Raw genomic sequence first — 17,822 nt, forward strand, 5'->3', positions numbered from 1 at the left:
AACTGACCAAGATTATGTGATTCCCTGCATGGACCACCAAGTGCCCACACCTCTCTCCAGGTCTTCCCAGGTCCAATAAATGCCTGTGCCTTGTCAACATGCCCTTGAAGGGTCTATCAGCAAGGCGACCAGCACTGCTGCCAGTGCATCTCCATCTTGTTCAAGTCTTTCTAGTCCCTGTGTCACCTTTATGCAGAGTCAGCTGAAGACTCACCTTCAGTCATGGTCTGGAAATACATCTTGCCACTATACCGGCCATACCCGGCCACAGTACGTGCCCGCACCTGGAAGACGTAGATGGTGCCAGCTTTGAGGTTTTGCACTGCCACGGTGTTGGTGGGGCTCTTCACTGTCGTTGAATTTAACTCACTGAGATCCTGCCAAGAAAATACAAATCTGTCATCAGAAAAATACATCCTGAATCAGGCACGGCATTTCGAGAAGGAGGAAGCGCAGGAGACCAGGGTACCAAGGGTGGAGAGACCACCATGGGCCTGAACAAACGGGGAGGGAGACACAGAAGCAAGAATATGAGTATGGATATCCCTGGGCTACCCACCACCTCACAGAAAGGCTCTGATGAAGGTTAGCTAGAAAACTCGGGTTGCTTCTCCAAGCCTTGGGCTCCATGGAGATGGGAACTGCTTCCCTCTTCTGTTCCCACTTCCTCTCAGCACTGTCCTCCTTCCTCACCCCTTCCTCCTGTGCCTGACCCAGCCTCAGCACCCTCTCCATTTGCTCTCTCTTGCCTCCCTTTACCTGTGCTGGAGATAAAGCCACCTTGAACACAGGGTTTTGGACCTCAGGAGAAGTAACGCTACCATCTGCCCCCACAGGGCCTGCTTCACCAGGGACCATGGCTAGGTTTTCAAACACGGGAAACCAAAAGCATATTTAAAAGTGACAATAAGACTACTGCCAAATTTTTGTCCTGCCCCTTGTCTGCAGTTTTTCTAGCTGAAGATTCGAGCAATCGTATCATCATGGTCTATAGATGGTACTACACTTGTGTAGGTGATGGACCCATCACTGCCCTGAGGAATTATGCCCTTAGCTGAGCATCCAGAAGCACTAGTGGGTGGGCAGGACCTCCTTGTCCTAGCCACTGCACAGGAGGACAGACAGTCCCTGTCCCTGCCAGGGACATGGAGAAACAGGTCAACAGGGAGGCTGGCATAGGGGACTGAGTGTGGTCAGGGCGAGGTGGCCAGCTGCCTGGCAGCCACGAAGTCCTGAAAGCCAGTGCAAAGCAGCAATACATGCAAACAGCTCCATGATTCTGGAACCCAGAGAAATCTTAGGAAAGCCAAACTGTGAGTACGACCCCTCTAAAAGGAGGCGCAGGCACCGATATCTGAATCAACTATTTGTAGCGACGCTGCAAGCGCTCACCCTTTCTGGTAACGCCTCTGCTGCGGCAGGTCGGGCTGACTTGGCAGGATCACCGGTTAGAAGAGATCAGCAGCTGACAGCTCAGAATCTGAACTGGCCAGTTTACCAGCCAGTCGCTGAGATCTGCTACCTTCAAGTCACTGCAAAGGGCTCAGCAAACCCCAGAACTCCTACCCCACATGAAGTCACCAGCCAGGGGAGAGAACCTCGTAAGAAGCAGGCAGGGACTGCCAGGAAGATGTCAGGCACATCGTCTGTGCCATCCCATTAAGAGGGACTGAGGGTGTGATCAAGGGACTGGCTGTGAAACTCCACTGGGGGTGGGGGGGGGACGACACGGAGGGATTTCTTGTCCCATGCTAACAGGAGGTCAGAGCGAAACTCCCAGTGAGGAGCACAGCATCCGCTCCTGCCCACCGACTTGTTCTGCAGGGGAGCGCTGGAGGACAGAGGGTATCGAAGGGGTGGTCAGGCAGAAGGTCCCAACTCACGATGAACCCAGGTTTCCCCACGCGATGGTGCAAGTCACCCAGGCTGTTGCTCTCTTGGGCTGCTTTGGCTACCTGCAGGCAACAGCGACGCAGGAGTCAACGGAGGGTCCGCACTCGGCTTTGTACACCCTTTGCCTCAGCTGCTGGGGCACAGGATGAGTCCAGAGGTTAGCCTGCCCACCCATAAATGATGCGGTTTGCTTCTGGGGACCGCTGGTCTCCTCTCTTCCACTGTCCACATCGCCAGCCATCTGGTGACTTTGCTTTCATGTTCATTCACTTCCAAGAGCAGCACTGGTGCCTTCACTCAGAGGAGATCCTGCAGAGCCAGAAACTGTGGTTCCAGCAAGGTTACGAGGTCCACAAAGACCAGTCATTCACTACGGTGCTCCAGACAGCAGCCCACACTGAACCAACGTTCTCCTCATGTCCCCGAGACAGCCCGGTGCTTTCCCAATTATTCATCACACCGAAGCAGAATTGCAAGTGCACTGGCATTTGCGAGCTGGATTATATTCATGACCCGGGTTTCTGTAGACTATTTGCCTCACAGCTGCGAAGCAGCTGAAAAACAACATTAACGGAGTTAATTTCTTCTTGTGTTCAGCTTTTGATTGAGCAGTGGGGTGGGGTGGACGGCTGGTAAGAGAGCGGTCTGGCAGGAGTGTGTTTCTCCAAGTGTGCAGTCAAACTTGGAGGCTTGGAAATGCTGATGGCACATGGCTCTGCAGGGTAATGCAGAGCAGCTCTGCAACCCCCTGGGAGACCTCCCCTATTAACAGCCTTCGGGAACAGTCTCCTAAAAAAAATGCAGCAACAGTTTTATCCATCTGGACCTGGCGCTGAAGGTGCCTGGGTATTGCTGGGTTGTTTGGGAATTAAGGCTGATGACAAGGAAAAGCTCAAGTGCAGATACACAAACAAGAAAGATCAAGGGAAGAGGAGCACACAGAAAATGGATTGCCTCATCTGTCTGATCAGACCTGAGCACTCCCTTTCCCAGGCAGGCTAGGAGAGAAACAGGTCAGGAAATATTTAGTTTTAGTGCTCAAGGGCTTGGATGAATCCTCCCAGGCCCTCGGATGGCACTAACAACACAGCTGGTTTAAAATAATTTGTCCAACTGTTTGAGGGAACTTCAGACCTGCTCCTGGAGGACTTAATTGAATGCAAGGGGCATGCTTACAGGATGGTGGATAGCCGGGGAAATCGATGTCTGTCTCTGTGAGGAAGGTGTGCTCATGGCTGTGCTCTCCGTTAATCCCAGGCAGCAAGGAAAGAGCATTTACACCTCTCCACCCCCCCCTTATCAAACCTCCTCTTTCCCCTTGGCACCTTGCTCAGCCAGCAGCTCTCCAGGAACCTGTGCAATCCCTTCAAACACTTCTCCCCTTTCACCCCTCTGGGCTTCTCCAGGAGGTCCAGGGCATCCCAGGTGATTTAAAGTCCAAGTCCAAGCTGTTGTTTTTCACAGAGGTTTGTGTTTGTTTTTTTGGTTTGTTTTTTTTTCCTGCTGATTATGGTTTGAGTTTAAAAATCCTAAATCAAAATAACAAGCTTCTTATTTCCTCATAGGTATGATTTGGAGTCCTCATCTGGTTCCCCATCCCGTGAGTCAAATCTAAGCAGAAACCAAAGTCTGATCAACAGAGTTTCTGGAAACACAGATAGTCTGTGAAAAGCCTGAAGGATTTGCAAAAATTGTTTCTAAAAAGTCATGTTTTCTCAGCCAAAAGAAAAAAAAAAAAGCCAAAGAAAAATGTCAACTGACTTAATTTGGCAGACAGCTCCTCTGTGCGTCTGCACAGCGGCAATCTGCTGTGGTTCCTGAAGCAAACAGAGCCACACGTACGAAGCTAGTCCAAGGCTGAGTGCCAAACCATCACACACATCTGAATTTTGCTCCCCATGGGATCAAGTGCATTAGGAGAGCTGCTCAGAGGTGATAACAGGGTCCGTGGCGGATCCATGGGGCCCACAGCTCCCAGACTCTCATGGGGGACACCACTTTGGGGAGATCTCAACAGCGTTTGCCCTCCCAGCACCCCCAGACTCTCATGGGGAACACCACTTTGGGGAGATCTCAATAGCATTTGCTCTCCCAGCATCAAGTGTGTTGTGGTAAGAGTGGCTGGATGCCTCTCACAAGAAAACTGAGCCCCAGACAGAACCAGTGCGGCCCCTGGGCACGACTGGGAGCACAGGGAAACTCTCAGGGCTTCCAGACAAGGTTTCCTCTTCATCTTCTTGATCTCACAGTTTTCCCCAGAGAGAGCCCCCTCCAAGGGTGTGGGCAGCACAGGGCCAAGGGGCACCCCAGCTCTTGCTCCATCCTGGGGACAAGTGGGAAACACGGGGCAGCAGCTTTGGCTGCAGGCTGGGGGGATGCTGGTGTCCAACACTGAAGCTGGAGACCAGAAAAGTCCTCTGAGCCAGCCAGGGAGCCTTCCAGCCACCCTGGCCATGAGCCCTGGTGACACCCAGCCCTGGGAATGCTGGGCTCCTGCCAGAAGCTCCTGGGCACCATGAAGGCTACAAACAGCTCTGCTCCCACTCCCACCTCCACTAGCAGCTGCCACAGGTGCCTCCCCCCCATCCTTCAGCCCTCCAGCCCACCCATGCCCCTTCCCCAGCATCCTTGGAGACATCAAAGGGCTCCCGTGCCTCCTAAAATATTTGCATCGCTGACCAAACCGGGCACAAGGGATGGGCTGAATGTCTTCAAACAATTACCAAATGGCTAACCTAATGCATACCCTAAGCCCAATCACTTTGCATAACAAGGAGAGCTAATTATTCTTTGCAGTGTTTGACACTGCAGTGGGTCTCCAGTTCCCACACTCCAGGATGAGTTTGGCAACATTGGACAAAAACTACTACGCCCTTTCTAAATGAAGACAACACGCACTTTTTTTAATAAGACAAACATTGGCAGGTGCCTCTTGGAGGTTAAAAAAAAATAAATATATACTTTAAGGAGAGGACCACAGAGAGCAGACACCTCATTCGGTGTTTGTGTAACAATCCACACTGATTTGCTCTAACTACATGTGAAAGAAAATCATAATGTTGCCTCTGTAGAGGCATTTTTAATAGCATCTAATAATGGCAATTAATCTGTGAAATGGAAACAAAAATACCCCTTTGTTTCAGGTATTGTGAACAGCTCTTTTCTGTTAACGCTAAAACACTTACCCCAATTTTTTTTTACTTAATTTATGTCTTTACGTAGAAAAGAATCAAGTCAAAATGAGGAGCCAAAACACTTTTTATACAAGATGCATATGCTGCTATTCTTACATTTGACCTGTTTTCATGCTAATAAAATATAATTTTCTACTGGGGAAAAAAAAAAATCCACTGGAAACAACTTAACTAGCTGGAGCGAGATTTTCTGAGCATTCAGAAGCACATGGGACAGTTTGCAATGAAACCTTTTGGAAGGAAAACACCTCTGTAGAGCCTGGCAGCTGAGCGAAAACACACCTGGGATGCGTCTCACACCCCATCCAAATTGCAGTATTGATGGGAAGCAGGGGAAGAGCATGGCATATCCCAAGCTGTGCATTTTGGGACTGTTCCCAGGGATCAAGGAAACAGCTTTCCGTTGCAAAACTCGGCACTGGACTAACGTGAGCCTCAGCTCTGCCAAGCAGCCAGAGGATACAGTGTCATTGCATCACTGAAAACGCAGAAGGCTCTTTACTGACCAAATCCAGCATATAAAGACCTTGGCTCGTGATAACTAGGGATGGATCAGACCTTGAGTGAGCTTATTCCCCTTCTTTTTTAACCTGTTTTCAGATCTTCTGAGGTTTGCTTGCTGTGGGACCGAGCTGTGACCCAGTGAGCCCTTTCTGGGAACGATGTACACGTTGGGTTGGGGGGAGATAAAGACATGCCTTTCTCCTTCAGCCAGAGCACCAGCAAAAAAGTATCCCGAGAGGTTCAAAGGATTCTGCCCCTCTGCTCCGCTCTCGTGAGAACCCCCCTGAACTACTGCATCCAGCTCTGGAGTCCTAGCACCTCAGGGAAGGGAAGACACGGACCTGTTGGAGCGGGTCCAGAGGAGGCCACAGAAATGATCCGAGGGCCAGAGCCCCTCTCCTACGAGGACAGGCTGAGAGCTGGGATTCTTCAGCCTGGAGAAGAGCAGGCTCAGGGAGACCTTATCACTCTTTTCAATACTTAAAGGGGGCTTATAAGAAAGATGGGGACAGACTTCTAGTAGGACCTGTAGCAATAGGACAAGGGGTAATGGTTTTCAACTAAAGGAGAGTAGATTCAGACTAGATATAAGGAAGAAATTCTTAAAGGCAAGGGCGGTGGAACACTGGCACAGGTTGCCTGGAGAGGTGGTGGATGCCCCACCCCTGAGAACACTCACGGCCAGGCTGGACAGGGCTCTGAGTGACCTGCCTGAGTAGAAGATGTCCCTGCTGATGGCAGGGGGTGGACCAGATGGCCTTTAGGGGTCCTACCCAACCCATTCTGTGATTCCATGAAATACCAGGAGAGAACAGCCTCAGCACGAGCACGTGGGGCTGCTTGCGCTGCGCTCCCCGTCAGGGCTGGTACCGCACCATTCCCTGAGCGTGCTGTGGACCACCTGTCCCCATCACCAGGGACGGGCTGTGTCCTACGCTCTGACAACGAACGGGGCAAGCAGACGCTCACCTCCAGGTCGACTGCAAAGAGCAGCCATGAAGAGCAGCTTCCCCTTTAGACAAAAATTCCCATTTTATTTGCAGCCCCCCGCTGAAAACAGAGGGGAGGGGAACAAAAGAAAGAGGGGGAGAGATTATGAGAAAGAAAGAGGAGAATCCTCTGAGCTCCCCGAGATCTTCTCCCTCTATGCTGAGGGCACCCAGGGAAAGGACCCCTCTTTGCTTTCCAGATCTGCCTTGTCCTACTCATCCATCTTGCCACGTATTCTGGGATCATTTCCAAGGGTCAAATAAATGGCTGTGATTTATGCAATATAGGTCAGGACCTATTTAACAGCTTACAAAGAAGCTCCCCCCCTTCCCTGTTCTCCCTCAGGCTCTTGGTGATGAGAAAATAGGTCACAGGCAGGCAGTGGTGGGGGGATTAATAATTTCTTCCGGCAACTGCTGGGAAAAATATTTTCAGTCCCATTTAATCGTAAAGCTTTTTAATTAGTTAGTTTGCAATTTTTAATGTATAGTTTATAAGCTCTTGTGTTAAGGGGGCAGATTTCTGCAAGAAGAAATCTCCTGCTCCCCACCTCCCCCAGGTAGCACGGATGAAGTTCACCAGGCAGCCAGAGCTTGGCAAGTCCTGGTTGACATCAACGTGGTCTTCAGGTTCCTCAGCAGCCACACAATTCCAGCCCCATGGGATGGACACCCTGGCCCAGCCCTGGCCTGCACTCCCTCTGCTTGCCGGGGCAGGGGGGAGGTGGAAGGGGCATGTTCCTCATGTCCCCCGAGTTGTGGGACCCCTCCGTGTCAGCCTCCCCTGACTCCGTGGGGCAGTAGGTACCCTCCATGGGAGTATGGGACAGCTTCTCCCTGGTATACAACACCCGGCTACAGGCTGCTGCACAGAGATGCCCAACTCCTCTTTGGTGTAAAAGCACTGATGGAGAGCATTATATCAAACTTCCAAGACCAGACACTCAGCTGGTGTGGTCCAGCCTGGGATGCTGGATGGGATCCAGACGCTCCCTACCATCCCCATTCCCCACTAATGCCTCAGTGGCAGAAAGGGACAAATTAGACCCTGGGCCCTGGCTACCCAGCTCTCCCTGCAATGGGTCCACCTGCCACAGGGGCTGGAGAGGTGAAGGGAGAAGCTCCTCCTGAAAGACCAGTAGATCTTCCACACTTGCAGCACGGTCACTGGAACCACTGCTGGACTCCAAAGGGTTCCAGTCACTGCCACCCGCAGCAAGAGACATAACCTATGGATCAACCAACTGCCGTAGCCCGGTGTTACGCCCTCAGGCGATGCCTTACACCACCTCCTCTCCCAGACACCTAGGGGTGAACCCTGCCAAGGTCCTGCGGTACCTTCTCATAATATTGCAGCTCATAATCCAGGATGACTCCGTTGGGTTGGTCAGGCTGAGACCATGAGAGGGTAATGCTGTCCACAGTGCGGCTGACCTGGTGCATGATGGACACAGCTGAAGGAGCTGGAAGAGAGAGCAAGAGAGAGGCCTCAGTCAGATGCCTGCATGGGCAGGACCTGCATCCCCTGGTTTTTATAGTGTATTATTGCTGTTTGGAGCTACTGAATTTGCTTCCAGCAGTGGCAGGGCTGTCCAGGGGTCAGGAGATCCCAGCTTTTGCTGTTTGTAGGGAGCAGTTAAAGGAGAACAAAATGTTTCCACTGCTCATTAAGAGTTTGTAATTATAAAACACGTAGGACAGCATCTCGGGCAGGAAAACAGATCGTTCCCAGGCAAAACGAGCTCAGGGCTGGAGCAAACACAGCCTTGCTCCCCTGGAAAAAGTACTACTAGCCCAGCAACATGCAATCCTCCCTGCTTGCCACCGGGAAATAGGGGGGGTTTAGATTTTTACATTTGCCTAGAGAAGCTTTACAAGGCACAGGCAGTTGCAGGAAGCGAGCAGCTCCTCTCCGTCTCAGTGTGCTGGGTCTGCAAGTTGCACATGCCAATCAAGGGAGGTGCATACAGCAGCCTGAGCATGCAAGGCAAACCTGACCTGACACGCTGACAATGGTGAGTCGCCCGCCTCGTCGCAGTGCCCTGGAAATAGCACACCCACAGACGCCACTTGTCCCACTGAGCACAATGGGACCTTCCAGCAGCTCCTCAGCCATCCGAGCCAGCTGTCCACCCCCTGCACAGCCCTGCATCGCCTACGCGGCTTGACGCATGGCCAGGTAGGATCAGGGCAGTCTTGGCTGGTGCCACGCTGTGGGAAAACTGTCCTCCAGGGACCTGTGCTAACAAGCCCGTGCGGCAGGGAGCACAGCGTGGAGCTGCCACCTCCGTGGGAACCCCTGACCAGCCCTGGTCCTGCTGGCTGTGCACCAGGGCAGGTGAACAAGCAGCCTGGACTGCTTTTAATGGCTCAGGTACTGCTGGCAGAGATGCCACAGCATGGCAGCTATCAGCCTGCAGCTGCCCACCCTTGCTGGAGGAGCTGATGCACACCCATGTCCCTGTTGCCTCCTCTTCAGGGCATCCGAGATGGGGTGAGCACGTGTCCCTGCCCAGCCTGCTGCCGGCACAGCCTCCACGGACGGGCGGCACTCCGGCCGTCATCCCAGACCTCACCCAGCACCAAGCCGGCCTTGGAGAGCGCTAACCCCAGCACAGCGTGCGCCCTGGCACGCCTGCCAGCGCAGAGGCACCGCTTCAGCAGCTCCAGGGCAGAGGGGAAGCCTCAGGGGTGGGAGAGGACTGCAAAGTGGTAGCGAGAAAGCTTCCCCATCACCTGCATGCCAGGCCTGGTTACAAATGGATGCAGAAAGGCTTGCGCTCAGAAGGGCTTTTACCAGGTCCAACCCTTTCAATATTTCATAGAAGAACAACTCATTTGACAGCTCTGAGAAACAGCTCGGAGGAGCGGCGCACAAAGCAAAGCTCCCCTCGCCCATCTCCAGTCTGGTTTCCCTTGGCATCACGAGCAGCGACAGAAACCACGCCAGCCGAGGACTGCAGACAGGGCAGGGGGAGGACTGCGCTACTTGGACCAGCGTGGCTGCAGCATGCCCTGGCACATAACTGTAATGACTTACAGCTGAGCCACCCCTCCCAAAACATACCAACAAAAGCTATTTTTTCTGATGCAGCGTCCCTGCACTTCACCACTGGGTTCCTGGATTCAGAGTGCTGCAGCTCCCAGGACGTTCAACACGCGTGCCAACAGGAGCAGGGGGCTGGGTATGGGTAAAGCAAAACCTGCCACCCCACTGGTGCACCCTTCATCTCCTTGGGTCCTCCCTCTCTTGAAGGAAGGTGCAATGTGGGTCCAGGCTCAGCAAGCGTTGGCCATCTCTAGGATGGTCCAGCACTTCCGAAAATCTGAACGAGGGCAGAGAATTTCCAGCATCAGAAGTGTTCAAGGTCAGGCTGGACGGGGCTTTGAGCAACCAGATCTAGTGACAGATGTCCCTGTCCACAACATACGGTTGGACTAGATAATCTTTAACGGTCCCTGCTGACCCAAACCATCCCATGAGTCTAGATCTTGAGACCAAAGCCTCACCTCCTCCCAAATGCCAATCCCTCTGCCCACTTCTGGCTAAGCCAAGCCCCATCACCCACAGGTCTGAAACTCTCTGTATCATCTCAGACCTTCCCTTGCTCTGTGCCATACAGCACTGCCTCTCTCCCACCTTAGTGTCCCAGTCCCACCACTTCAGGGCCCATATTCACAGACTCCTGGGATTTCTCACGCTGGTGTTAAGATAAAACACAGGTAACATTACTGGAGCCTGTCAGCTCTTGCCAGAGCTTGCCGTTTCCTCGTTGATACAGATTTCATAGGACATCTGCAATCTCCAAGACAAACATGTCTCTCTCTGCGGAGAAAGCGCTTGGAAGGAACATGTCACCAAGCTCCAGGTCACCCTGCAACAGGGATTAGGACTGGACGGAGTCGAGTACACAACCCTGACACACCTGAGCTGCACACACGCTGGGAACCGATCCCAGCTATTCCAGGACACAGGCCACATTCACCCACAGCTGTCTCCCCCCAGATCTGGGACATGGCACCGTCCCAGGCTTTAGACACAGGTTCAATGGTTGGTCTTGCAGCTGGAGAAGCTCCTCAGATTCAGCTCCCTCCAGGTAGGGCTGAGGTTCTCTGAGATGCTCTTCTTCCACTTCTGCACGCCAGCCTGGGAGCTCATGGCTTCCACAGGGCATCTCCTGCTTCTCCAGACCATGCCCAGGAAACTACAAAAGATAACAGCTAGGGCACCTCACTGGCGTATAAATCAATTGTGCCCAGCCACAGCCCAGGCAGCTGTGGACTTGGTGAACCTGCTCTGTCTGGCTCAGAAAAAAACAGCAAATGGATGAGGTGGGGCTCCTCTAACGAGCCTTAACGAGCCTAATGGGGAGGAGGCAGGTGAGATGAACGACTACAGCAATTTCAGCACTTTTCCTACACCTGGGGCAAAGGAGTGGCTCTGGATAGGCAGGAACCTCCACCATCGCATCTCCTCAGTAACCACTCTTGTTATCACAGATGTCAGGGAAATGCACAATAATAAAATCACAGGAAGATTTAGGTCAGAAGTGACCTCTGGAGGTTTCCAGTCCAACTGGCTTGCAAAGTAATTTCCAAGTCAGATCATTTTGCTCAGGACTGCGTCGAGTTGAGATCTGAGTATGCCCAAGGATGGGGATCCCACGGGCTCTCCGGGTACCAGTCCTCAGCTGCCTCGCTCTCCTGAGGAAGCAGCTTTTCCTTACATCCCATTGGAACCTCCCTCATTATCCCTTGTGGCCGTTACTACTGTCCCCTCACTGTGCACCTTTCCAGCTCTGTCTTCTCTCCCAACTCCCCTTTGAAGTGGAAGACTGTAGCGAGGTGCCCCTCAGCCTCCTCCTCTCCAGGCTGGCCAAACCCAGCTCTGTTAACCCTCACGCCTCGTGCTACACCCCCCAGCCCATCCCAGTGATCCCCCTCCTGGACCTGCTCCAGTTTGTTGATGCCTCTGGAGTACTGGGGAGCCCCACAGTGGACACACTACCCCAGGTGTGGCCTCATGAGTTTTTTGCCTGCACTCGTGCCAAAGGAGCACAATACCCAGCAATGCTACGAAACATGGTCCTGGTCACACATCTTCACCACAGGTGAGAGGCTCCCAGTTCCATCCATCAGGAATGGGCTGGGACTGGGTGTCTTGAGTTTGAAACTGGTTTAGTGGAATCAGCCAAACCTCAGAGTGACTTTCTCAAGCCCAGTCAGAGGGAAAAGCTTCTAGCCAGCCAGTGACACAAACACTCCGGCAGCTGGGATCTGGCAGCTCTTATCCTGGAGCAAATGGTTCCTTCCTGGTCAGCGTCAAAGCTAGTGAAGACCTATAAGCTTCTGACTCTTCACCGCTTCCAAGGCTGGAAGGTCCTGGTTTCAGTTTGCTCTGGCCCCACATCCACATGGGAGACCTAGTACAAATCCACATTATCCCTCTGCACTGCCATGTTCTACCTGGAAAATGAGGATAGCCATCCTGTCTCAATTTCACTCCCTGCCTGTTTTCCCAAATTTCACTGAGCACTTTCAGTGGCAGAGACTGTGCTAAGGAGTTCAGCCCCCCAGCAGTATTTAATGCAGGTAATGTAATAAAAAGGAAGGAGATGAAAACAGTTGAAGTGAACAAAGAGCATCCCATTTGGGATAGCACTGCCTGGTGCTACTCTCATCACAAGGTGTGCTCCGGCTCTGACAGAAGCATCAAGCACTTTGTGACCAGCCTGAACTATGATGCAGAAAGAGCTTTTTCTGCCACAGGACATGGTGAAGTGACAAATACAACAGAAAAGACCGTGAGAGAGATACACTTTCTGACACGTGATGAACTCAGCTGAGCAAAGACGGTTAAGAGTCTCAAAATATCTAAGCTGACTTGCCTGAACTGTTGTTTCTGAACAAACTATACATAGGTTCCCTCTGTTGGGTTTCTGAGTAGTTCAAAGAGAAGATTTAAAAAACTGCAAAAAGGACCAAAATAATAGAAAAGCCTTTGTTTTTTCCAGCCTGCTTTGTGCCAAGCCCTTCCTAGGACCGGCTAGAGCACAGCTGGGCTGCAGACGCCAAGATTCATCAGCAGCATTTAACCTGGCCCTGTCGAATCAGTCACCTTCTTCCACAAACCCTGACTCCTCTTTGTTCCCGTAGGACAAAAGAAACAGAGCTTTAGAGGCCGTTTCCAACGGTGGAAACGGTCTTTAGCACCAGGTGATTTGTGCCATCGGGCAATTCTCACGGATTTAGTGACCGTTTCCAGGAGGGAGGTTTATCCTGATGGTGTCTCCAGGTGTACAGGTGCAGCGACAATGCGATAATTAAAACAGAGCTTCATTTCCACAGCAGATGGGAACTTACTTTTCATGACTGAAACCCTTGAGCCTCACATCACTTGGAGGCAAAATGAATCATCTGAGGCCTTGAAAGGCACTTTTCTAGATCCTCTTTATCTGGGACGGCCTCAAATTCTTCGGATTCCTCTCAGCGGAGCCCTGTGGCTTCTCCAAATTGCTGGAGAAATAAACCAAGCCAAAACCACCACTGGAGTGTAAAACAAGCTTAATGAAAATCCACTAAGGTAAAAAGGCAGATGACCTGTCCCCTGCTGCAGCAAAACCTGTAGCGCACGGGGAGGGGAGGCAGCCGCCGTATCCCACGTGATGACCCCTCCGGAGCAGAAGCACTGGTGGGATGCGAGGGATGCTTCCTCCATCATCACCCCAAGCCTCCGCACGGCCACCCAGCGCTGATCACAGCCAGACCCGTGGCTTGGCCCTTCGGCAGTTTACCTTAATCCACCAGGAGCTGAGCAGGCTTCCCTGGCACAGGGGCAGCTCTGCAGGATAAATCCCTGGGGATGTCAGCAGCTCTTCTCTGGCTTTTCTGTGGCCCACACAGGGTGCAAGAGGCTGCCTGAGCTCAGCTAGTGGAAACACTAGGGAAGGATGGGGCTGAAGACATACGCCACCCTCAGGTCTGGCCAGCAGAACTGCATACCCATAATATCCCTGAAGGACACACAGGTATAACCACTGAGTTTTGCCAAGGCTCTAATGACAGCTAAACCAGCAGTGTTCTCACAAACCATGCTGGCTTGATGCCACAAGGTGGACATGTCCAGCCTAGAAGGTCTCAACTCCCACCGCACAGCATATTCAGGTGCTTTCCATTGGAAGTTTGGGATCTTACGTCCCACTTGACTGACTGCCTCCCAGGAAAACCCAGACACCTACTGGGATGGAAACGTAGAGTCACAACAAGAGTTTGGCAAGAGAGGGTCCAGAGCCACAAGGCTGCTCAGCCTGTTGAGCAGTTGACCTTCCCCAGCACCGAGGACAATACTTCAGCCTCCCCCAAGGTTGGTCTTTCCGATGTCAAGGTGGAGACCGTCAACAGACAACCTCAACGAATGGTCTGATCCAGCAAAAAGGTAACAGGCAAGGACAGGCATCCTGTCCTCTTCTGGCCGTGCTTTGTAACAGAGCCATGGTGTGGACTAAGTCTACTGGCCAGACAGGCATAACCCAGGCACCATGGTGCTCCAGCACCTCCCAGGTCAGTGTTTCTGGGCTGGGTAATCAGCTTGGGTGCATTATCCATGTCTAGCTGAAGCAGTTGGACTAGTTGATCATTGCAGGTCCCTCCCAACTGAAATTTCTATTCTATTCTATTCTATTCTATTCTATTCTATTCTATTCTGTTCTGTTCTGTTCTGTTCTGTTCTGTTCTATTCTATTCTTACTCTATTCTCTTCTTACTCTATTCTCTATTCCTTTTCTATTCTATTCTTACTCTATTCTCTATTCCTTTCTATTCTATTCTATTCTATTCTATTCTATTCCATTCCATTCCATTCCATTCCATTCTATTCTATTCTGTTCTTCCATTCTATTCTATTCTATTCTTACTTTATCCTCTATACCATTCTATTCTTACTTTATTCTCTATTCTATTCTATTCTGTTCTATTCTATTCTTACTTTATCCTCTATTCCATTCTATTCTTACTTTATTCTCTATTCTATTCTATTCTATTCTACTCTATCCTATCCTATCCCATCCTATCCTACCCTATCTTATCCTATTCTGGACTGTGCTGGGGAATGGGATGAACCGAGAGGCTCAGGTGCCTCCACACTGAGCACAGAGTGGAGCCATGAAGGCTGATGGGGGAGGCATTCACCTGTGGATTGTCCCCCCCTTCTCCCACTGTACCCTTCAGTTCCCAGGAGCACCAGATCCCAGAAGTACTGGTGGGATGGGACCCCTGCAGTCTCTGGTCCAACCCTCTGCTACACAATGGTCCTGACGCTACATCAGGGAAGGTGGAGGTTTATTAGCAGAGTCTTTAAGCTTCCAAGGATGGGGCTTCCCTAGTTAGCAGCCTCTCTGTACTAGTATCTTTTAGTCTTTGTTTATTAGCTCAAAAAATATATTTTTTGGTCACAAAGCACAATCTTTCCCTGCCACAGCACTGTAAACGAGCCCCACCATGTCCTGCCTCCTGGCCACTCTAGCTGAGGTGCATTCAGGATTACAAAAGGCATGTGTTCTAAAGAAAAAAAAGGGGAAAATAAAAAGGAAAAAAACCAACCAAAAAAACACAAGAAGAAAAAAACCCCAAACTTTTGCTAACAATCCCCAACAGGGATCAGCAGATGTGAACCTGGACAAAGCGTCCGTGCCAGCCCCTGTGGAGGGTCAGCGGGGCAGAGCCCCTAGCAACTCTGCACCAGGCATGCAGCTGCTCCTGAGGCCAAGAGGCAGTAGCTCCTCAGTGCTCAGCATGTACTTCCAGATAATTAAGAAATGACCATTTGTTCAGGAAAGGGATCCTATTTTAACCTGCTTACATCCTTGCCTGAAAGCACGTCCAGTTTTCCCTCCTCCGAGGGAGCTGCTCTGTGAGGATGCTGTGACATGCAGGCTAATTAATACCTCTGTGGGCAAGGAACCGGGGAGCTCTGTGCCCACCACCCTCAGGGTTAAGCAACCTCTGCTAAGAAAAACTGAAACCCCAGGTGGCATAAATCCATCGCAGCAGAGGCAGCTTAACTGTTGCTGATCCCTCCACGAGAGGCTTTGGATTCTTTTAACTGAAGATTTGTTCGATCTCAGGTACGGACTAAGGGGCATGTTGGTAACATTGCTAAGCCTAAGGCTTGTTATAGCCAGTATTTTATTTCCACACCAAATAGTTCCTTCTTTTTGGCTTGCCTGCTGAAAATGACAAAAAAAAAAAGATTACGGGAAGAAGACAAGAAGGAAAGAAATCTGAGTTTTCCAGCAGAAACAGGTGCTTTCTAATTGCAGCAATACCTGAAAGAAGGTCACGCTGACTGCAAAATCCAGGGTGGCTTGACAAGACAGCACAAGAACATGTCAACTTTGCCGAAAATTGGGAAAAGCTACAGCAACACCCAGGCCTGAACATCTGCACTGGCAACAGAACCCAGGCAGCAAGTTAAATACAGCTGAAACGCTTGTGGTTGACCCTCCTGCATATGTTATAGAAAGACATCCCATCTTCTTCAAGGACTTCAAATTATGATGAGCCCACCATGCCTCTGGGGAGGTTTTCCTCGTAGTTACCTGCTCTGTTCTAAAATGCACATATTATTTTCAGGTTGAAATTTATGGACTTCAGCTTCCAACTGCTGGAACCTTTCTGGTTTTGCTAGCTAAATGAAGGACGAGTCTAGAAACAGAATCCTGTCCTCATGGAAGAACTGAAAGATCACGAAAATCCTTTTGTCTTCTTTTTCTATTAACTAAGTTGACCGAGCTTCTTGAGTGCTTCACAGACTCATCAGCCCACATTTCAACCTGATGACTTCTGAACCTTTTGCAATTTTTTGTTAACCTCTTTTTCAAACAGAAACCTCCCAACTGCTCTCAGTAGCCCGTACCCATCCCTCGTAATTGCAGAGACAGCATCCTCCTCCTCGCTCAGGTTTGATATTCCTCCGAGTGTGTCCCCCACAACACCCCTCTGACTCAGCCCAGTCCTCAGAGCTGCTGTTCCCTCTCCATTCTGCACCTTCACCATCTGTTTTTAACTGTTTCCCCCCCCAGCTCAGGGAAGGGAGGAGAGAACTGCTGCTTCCTTCACTCCTGGCTGATGCAGGGTCAGAACAAACGCCTCCAGACCCAGTCTGTGTCTGTGTTCCCTATAACCCCCCTGTGTCCTGCTGGAAGCGGGGTGAGAGATCCGAGACGCATCCCAAATTAGTGTAATTGGTGAAACTGTTATGTGAAGCTTAGGGCAATTCATTATGAAAAAAACTGACAAAACACAGTAGGGGGGCATCACACAATGAAGAATTGTATTAGGTGAATGAGAAATAAATAGGCCCATCTTCCTCGGTGGTTTTACACCTCTGAGTTGTGCTGTTCAGAGGCTTCCTCAGGAAGCTCATGTGCTTCTTTCTCCAACCCATCCCCATGACACCAGGTTTTCTCAGCCTGGCCCAAGATGGCCAGGAGTCCTCAGGACATCTGCTGGGGCAGCTGCTGCTTTTATTCAGACAGCAAAAGCGTCTATCTGGGGGCTGTCACCTTTCTCCCAGCCCTGCTTTTTCAATATTACCAAGAGTCGCCTCCCTCCTATCCCACCCCTACCTTTTCAGCACACAAAGACCACAAATAAAGACATGAGTGTGTGGGGACACACTTAAGAGGAGAACAAGGAAGCATCTTCCTTGTAGATGCTGAGCAACATAACCCCATGACAGTCTGGTCCCTCATGCGTGCTGCTTCATCCCATCCCAAAGGACCCATCAGGGCTACAAGCATCCTATTTCTACCAGACTTTGATAGCACCAGCCTATTTTCTGCGTCAGGTCCTGACTCTTGGGCCACCACAACTGCCAGTGGCTGCTGCCACCGGTTTTTCGTAGGTCTGACTCAGTGACATGATGCTGTGGAACAAGCCCATCTCCAGCTACACCAGATGATGTCCACAGCACTTCAGGGCCACTTCAGAGCCTCTAGAGCCCTGGTGCTGCTGTGAAGCCGTGGAAGGTCACACTGCACAGGCTGGGAAGCTGGATTGCTGCTGTAAAGGGAATAAAATCGAACGAGACACCACCAGCAGCCAGAGCAACACTACAGGGGGAGCCCAGGGTCTCAGACTCCCCAGGCAGCATCTCCTGTCCTGCTCCCTGGTCATCTGATGGGAATGTTCAGTAGGACTGTGTGGCTCCAGCCTCTGGACCGCCTGCTGGGGGACACCAGGA

General features: G+C 51.1%; 1 protein-coding gene across 4 annotated transcripts in view; it reads right to left on the minus strand.

Moving 5' to 3' along the window:
* Nucleotides 1-17,822, minus strand: part of EPHB2 (EPH receptor B2) — a 129,261-nt gene that overhangs the window by 17,414 nt on the left and 94,025 nt on the right. For all 4 annotated transcript variants that reach the window (XM_037380953.1, XM_037380955.1, XM_037380956.1 and 1 more), the window contains exons 6-7: nucleotides 7,919-8,043; nucleotides 215-377 (exon numbers count right to left, since the gene is read on the minus strand). In XM_037380953.1, the coding sequence (XP_037236850.1) occupies nucleotides 215-377; nucleotides 7,919-8,043 (288 nt within the window). The remainder of the gene's footprint in view (nucleotides 1-214; nucleotides 378-7,918; nucleotides 8,044-17,822) is intronic.

Source organism: Falco rusticolus, chromosome 3, assembly GCF_015220075.1.
Source record: "Falco rusticolus isolate bFalRus1 chromosome 3, bFalRus1.pri, whole genome shotgun sequence".
In the NCBI taxonomy this organism is placed as follows: Eukaryota; Metazoa; Chordata; class Aves; order Falconiformes; family Falconidae; genus Falco; species Falco rusticolus.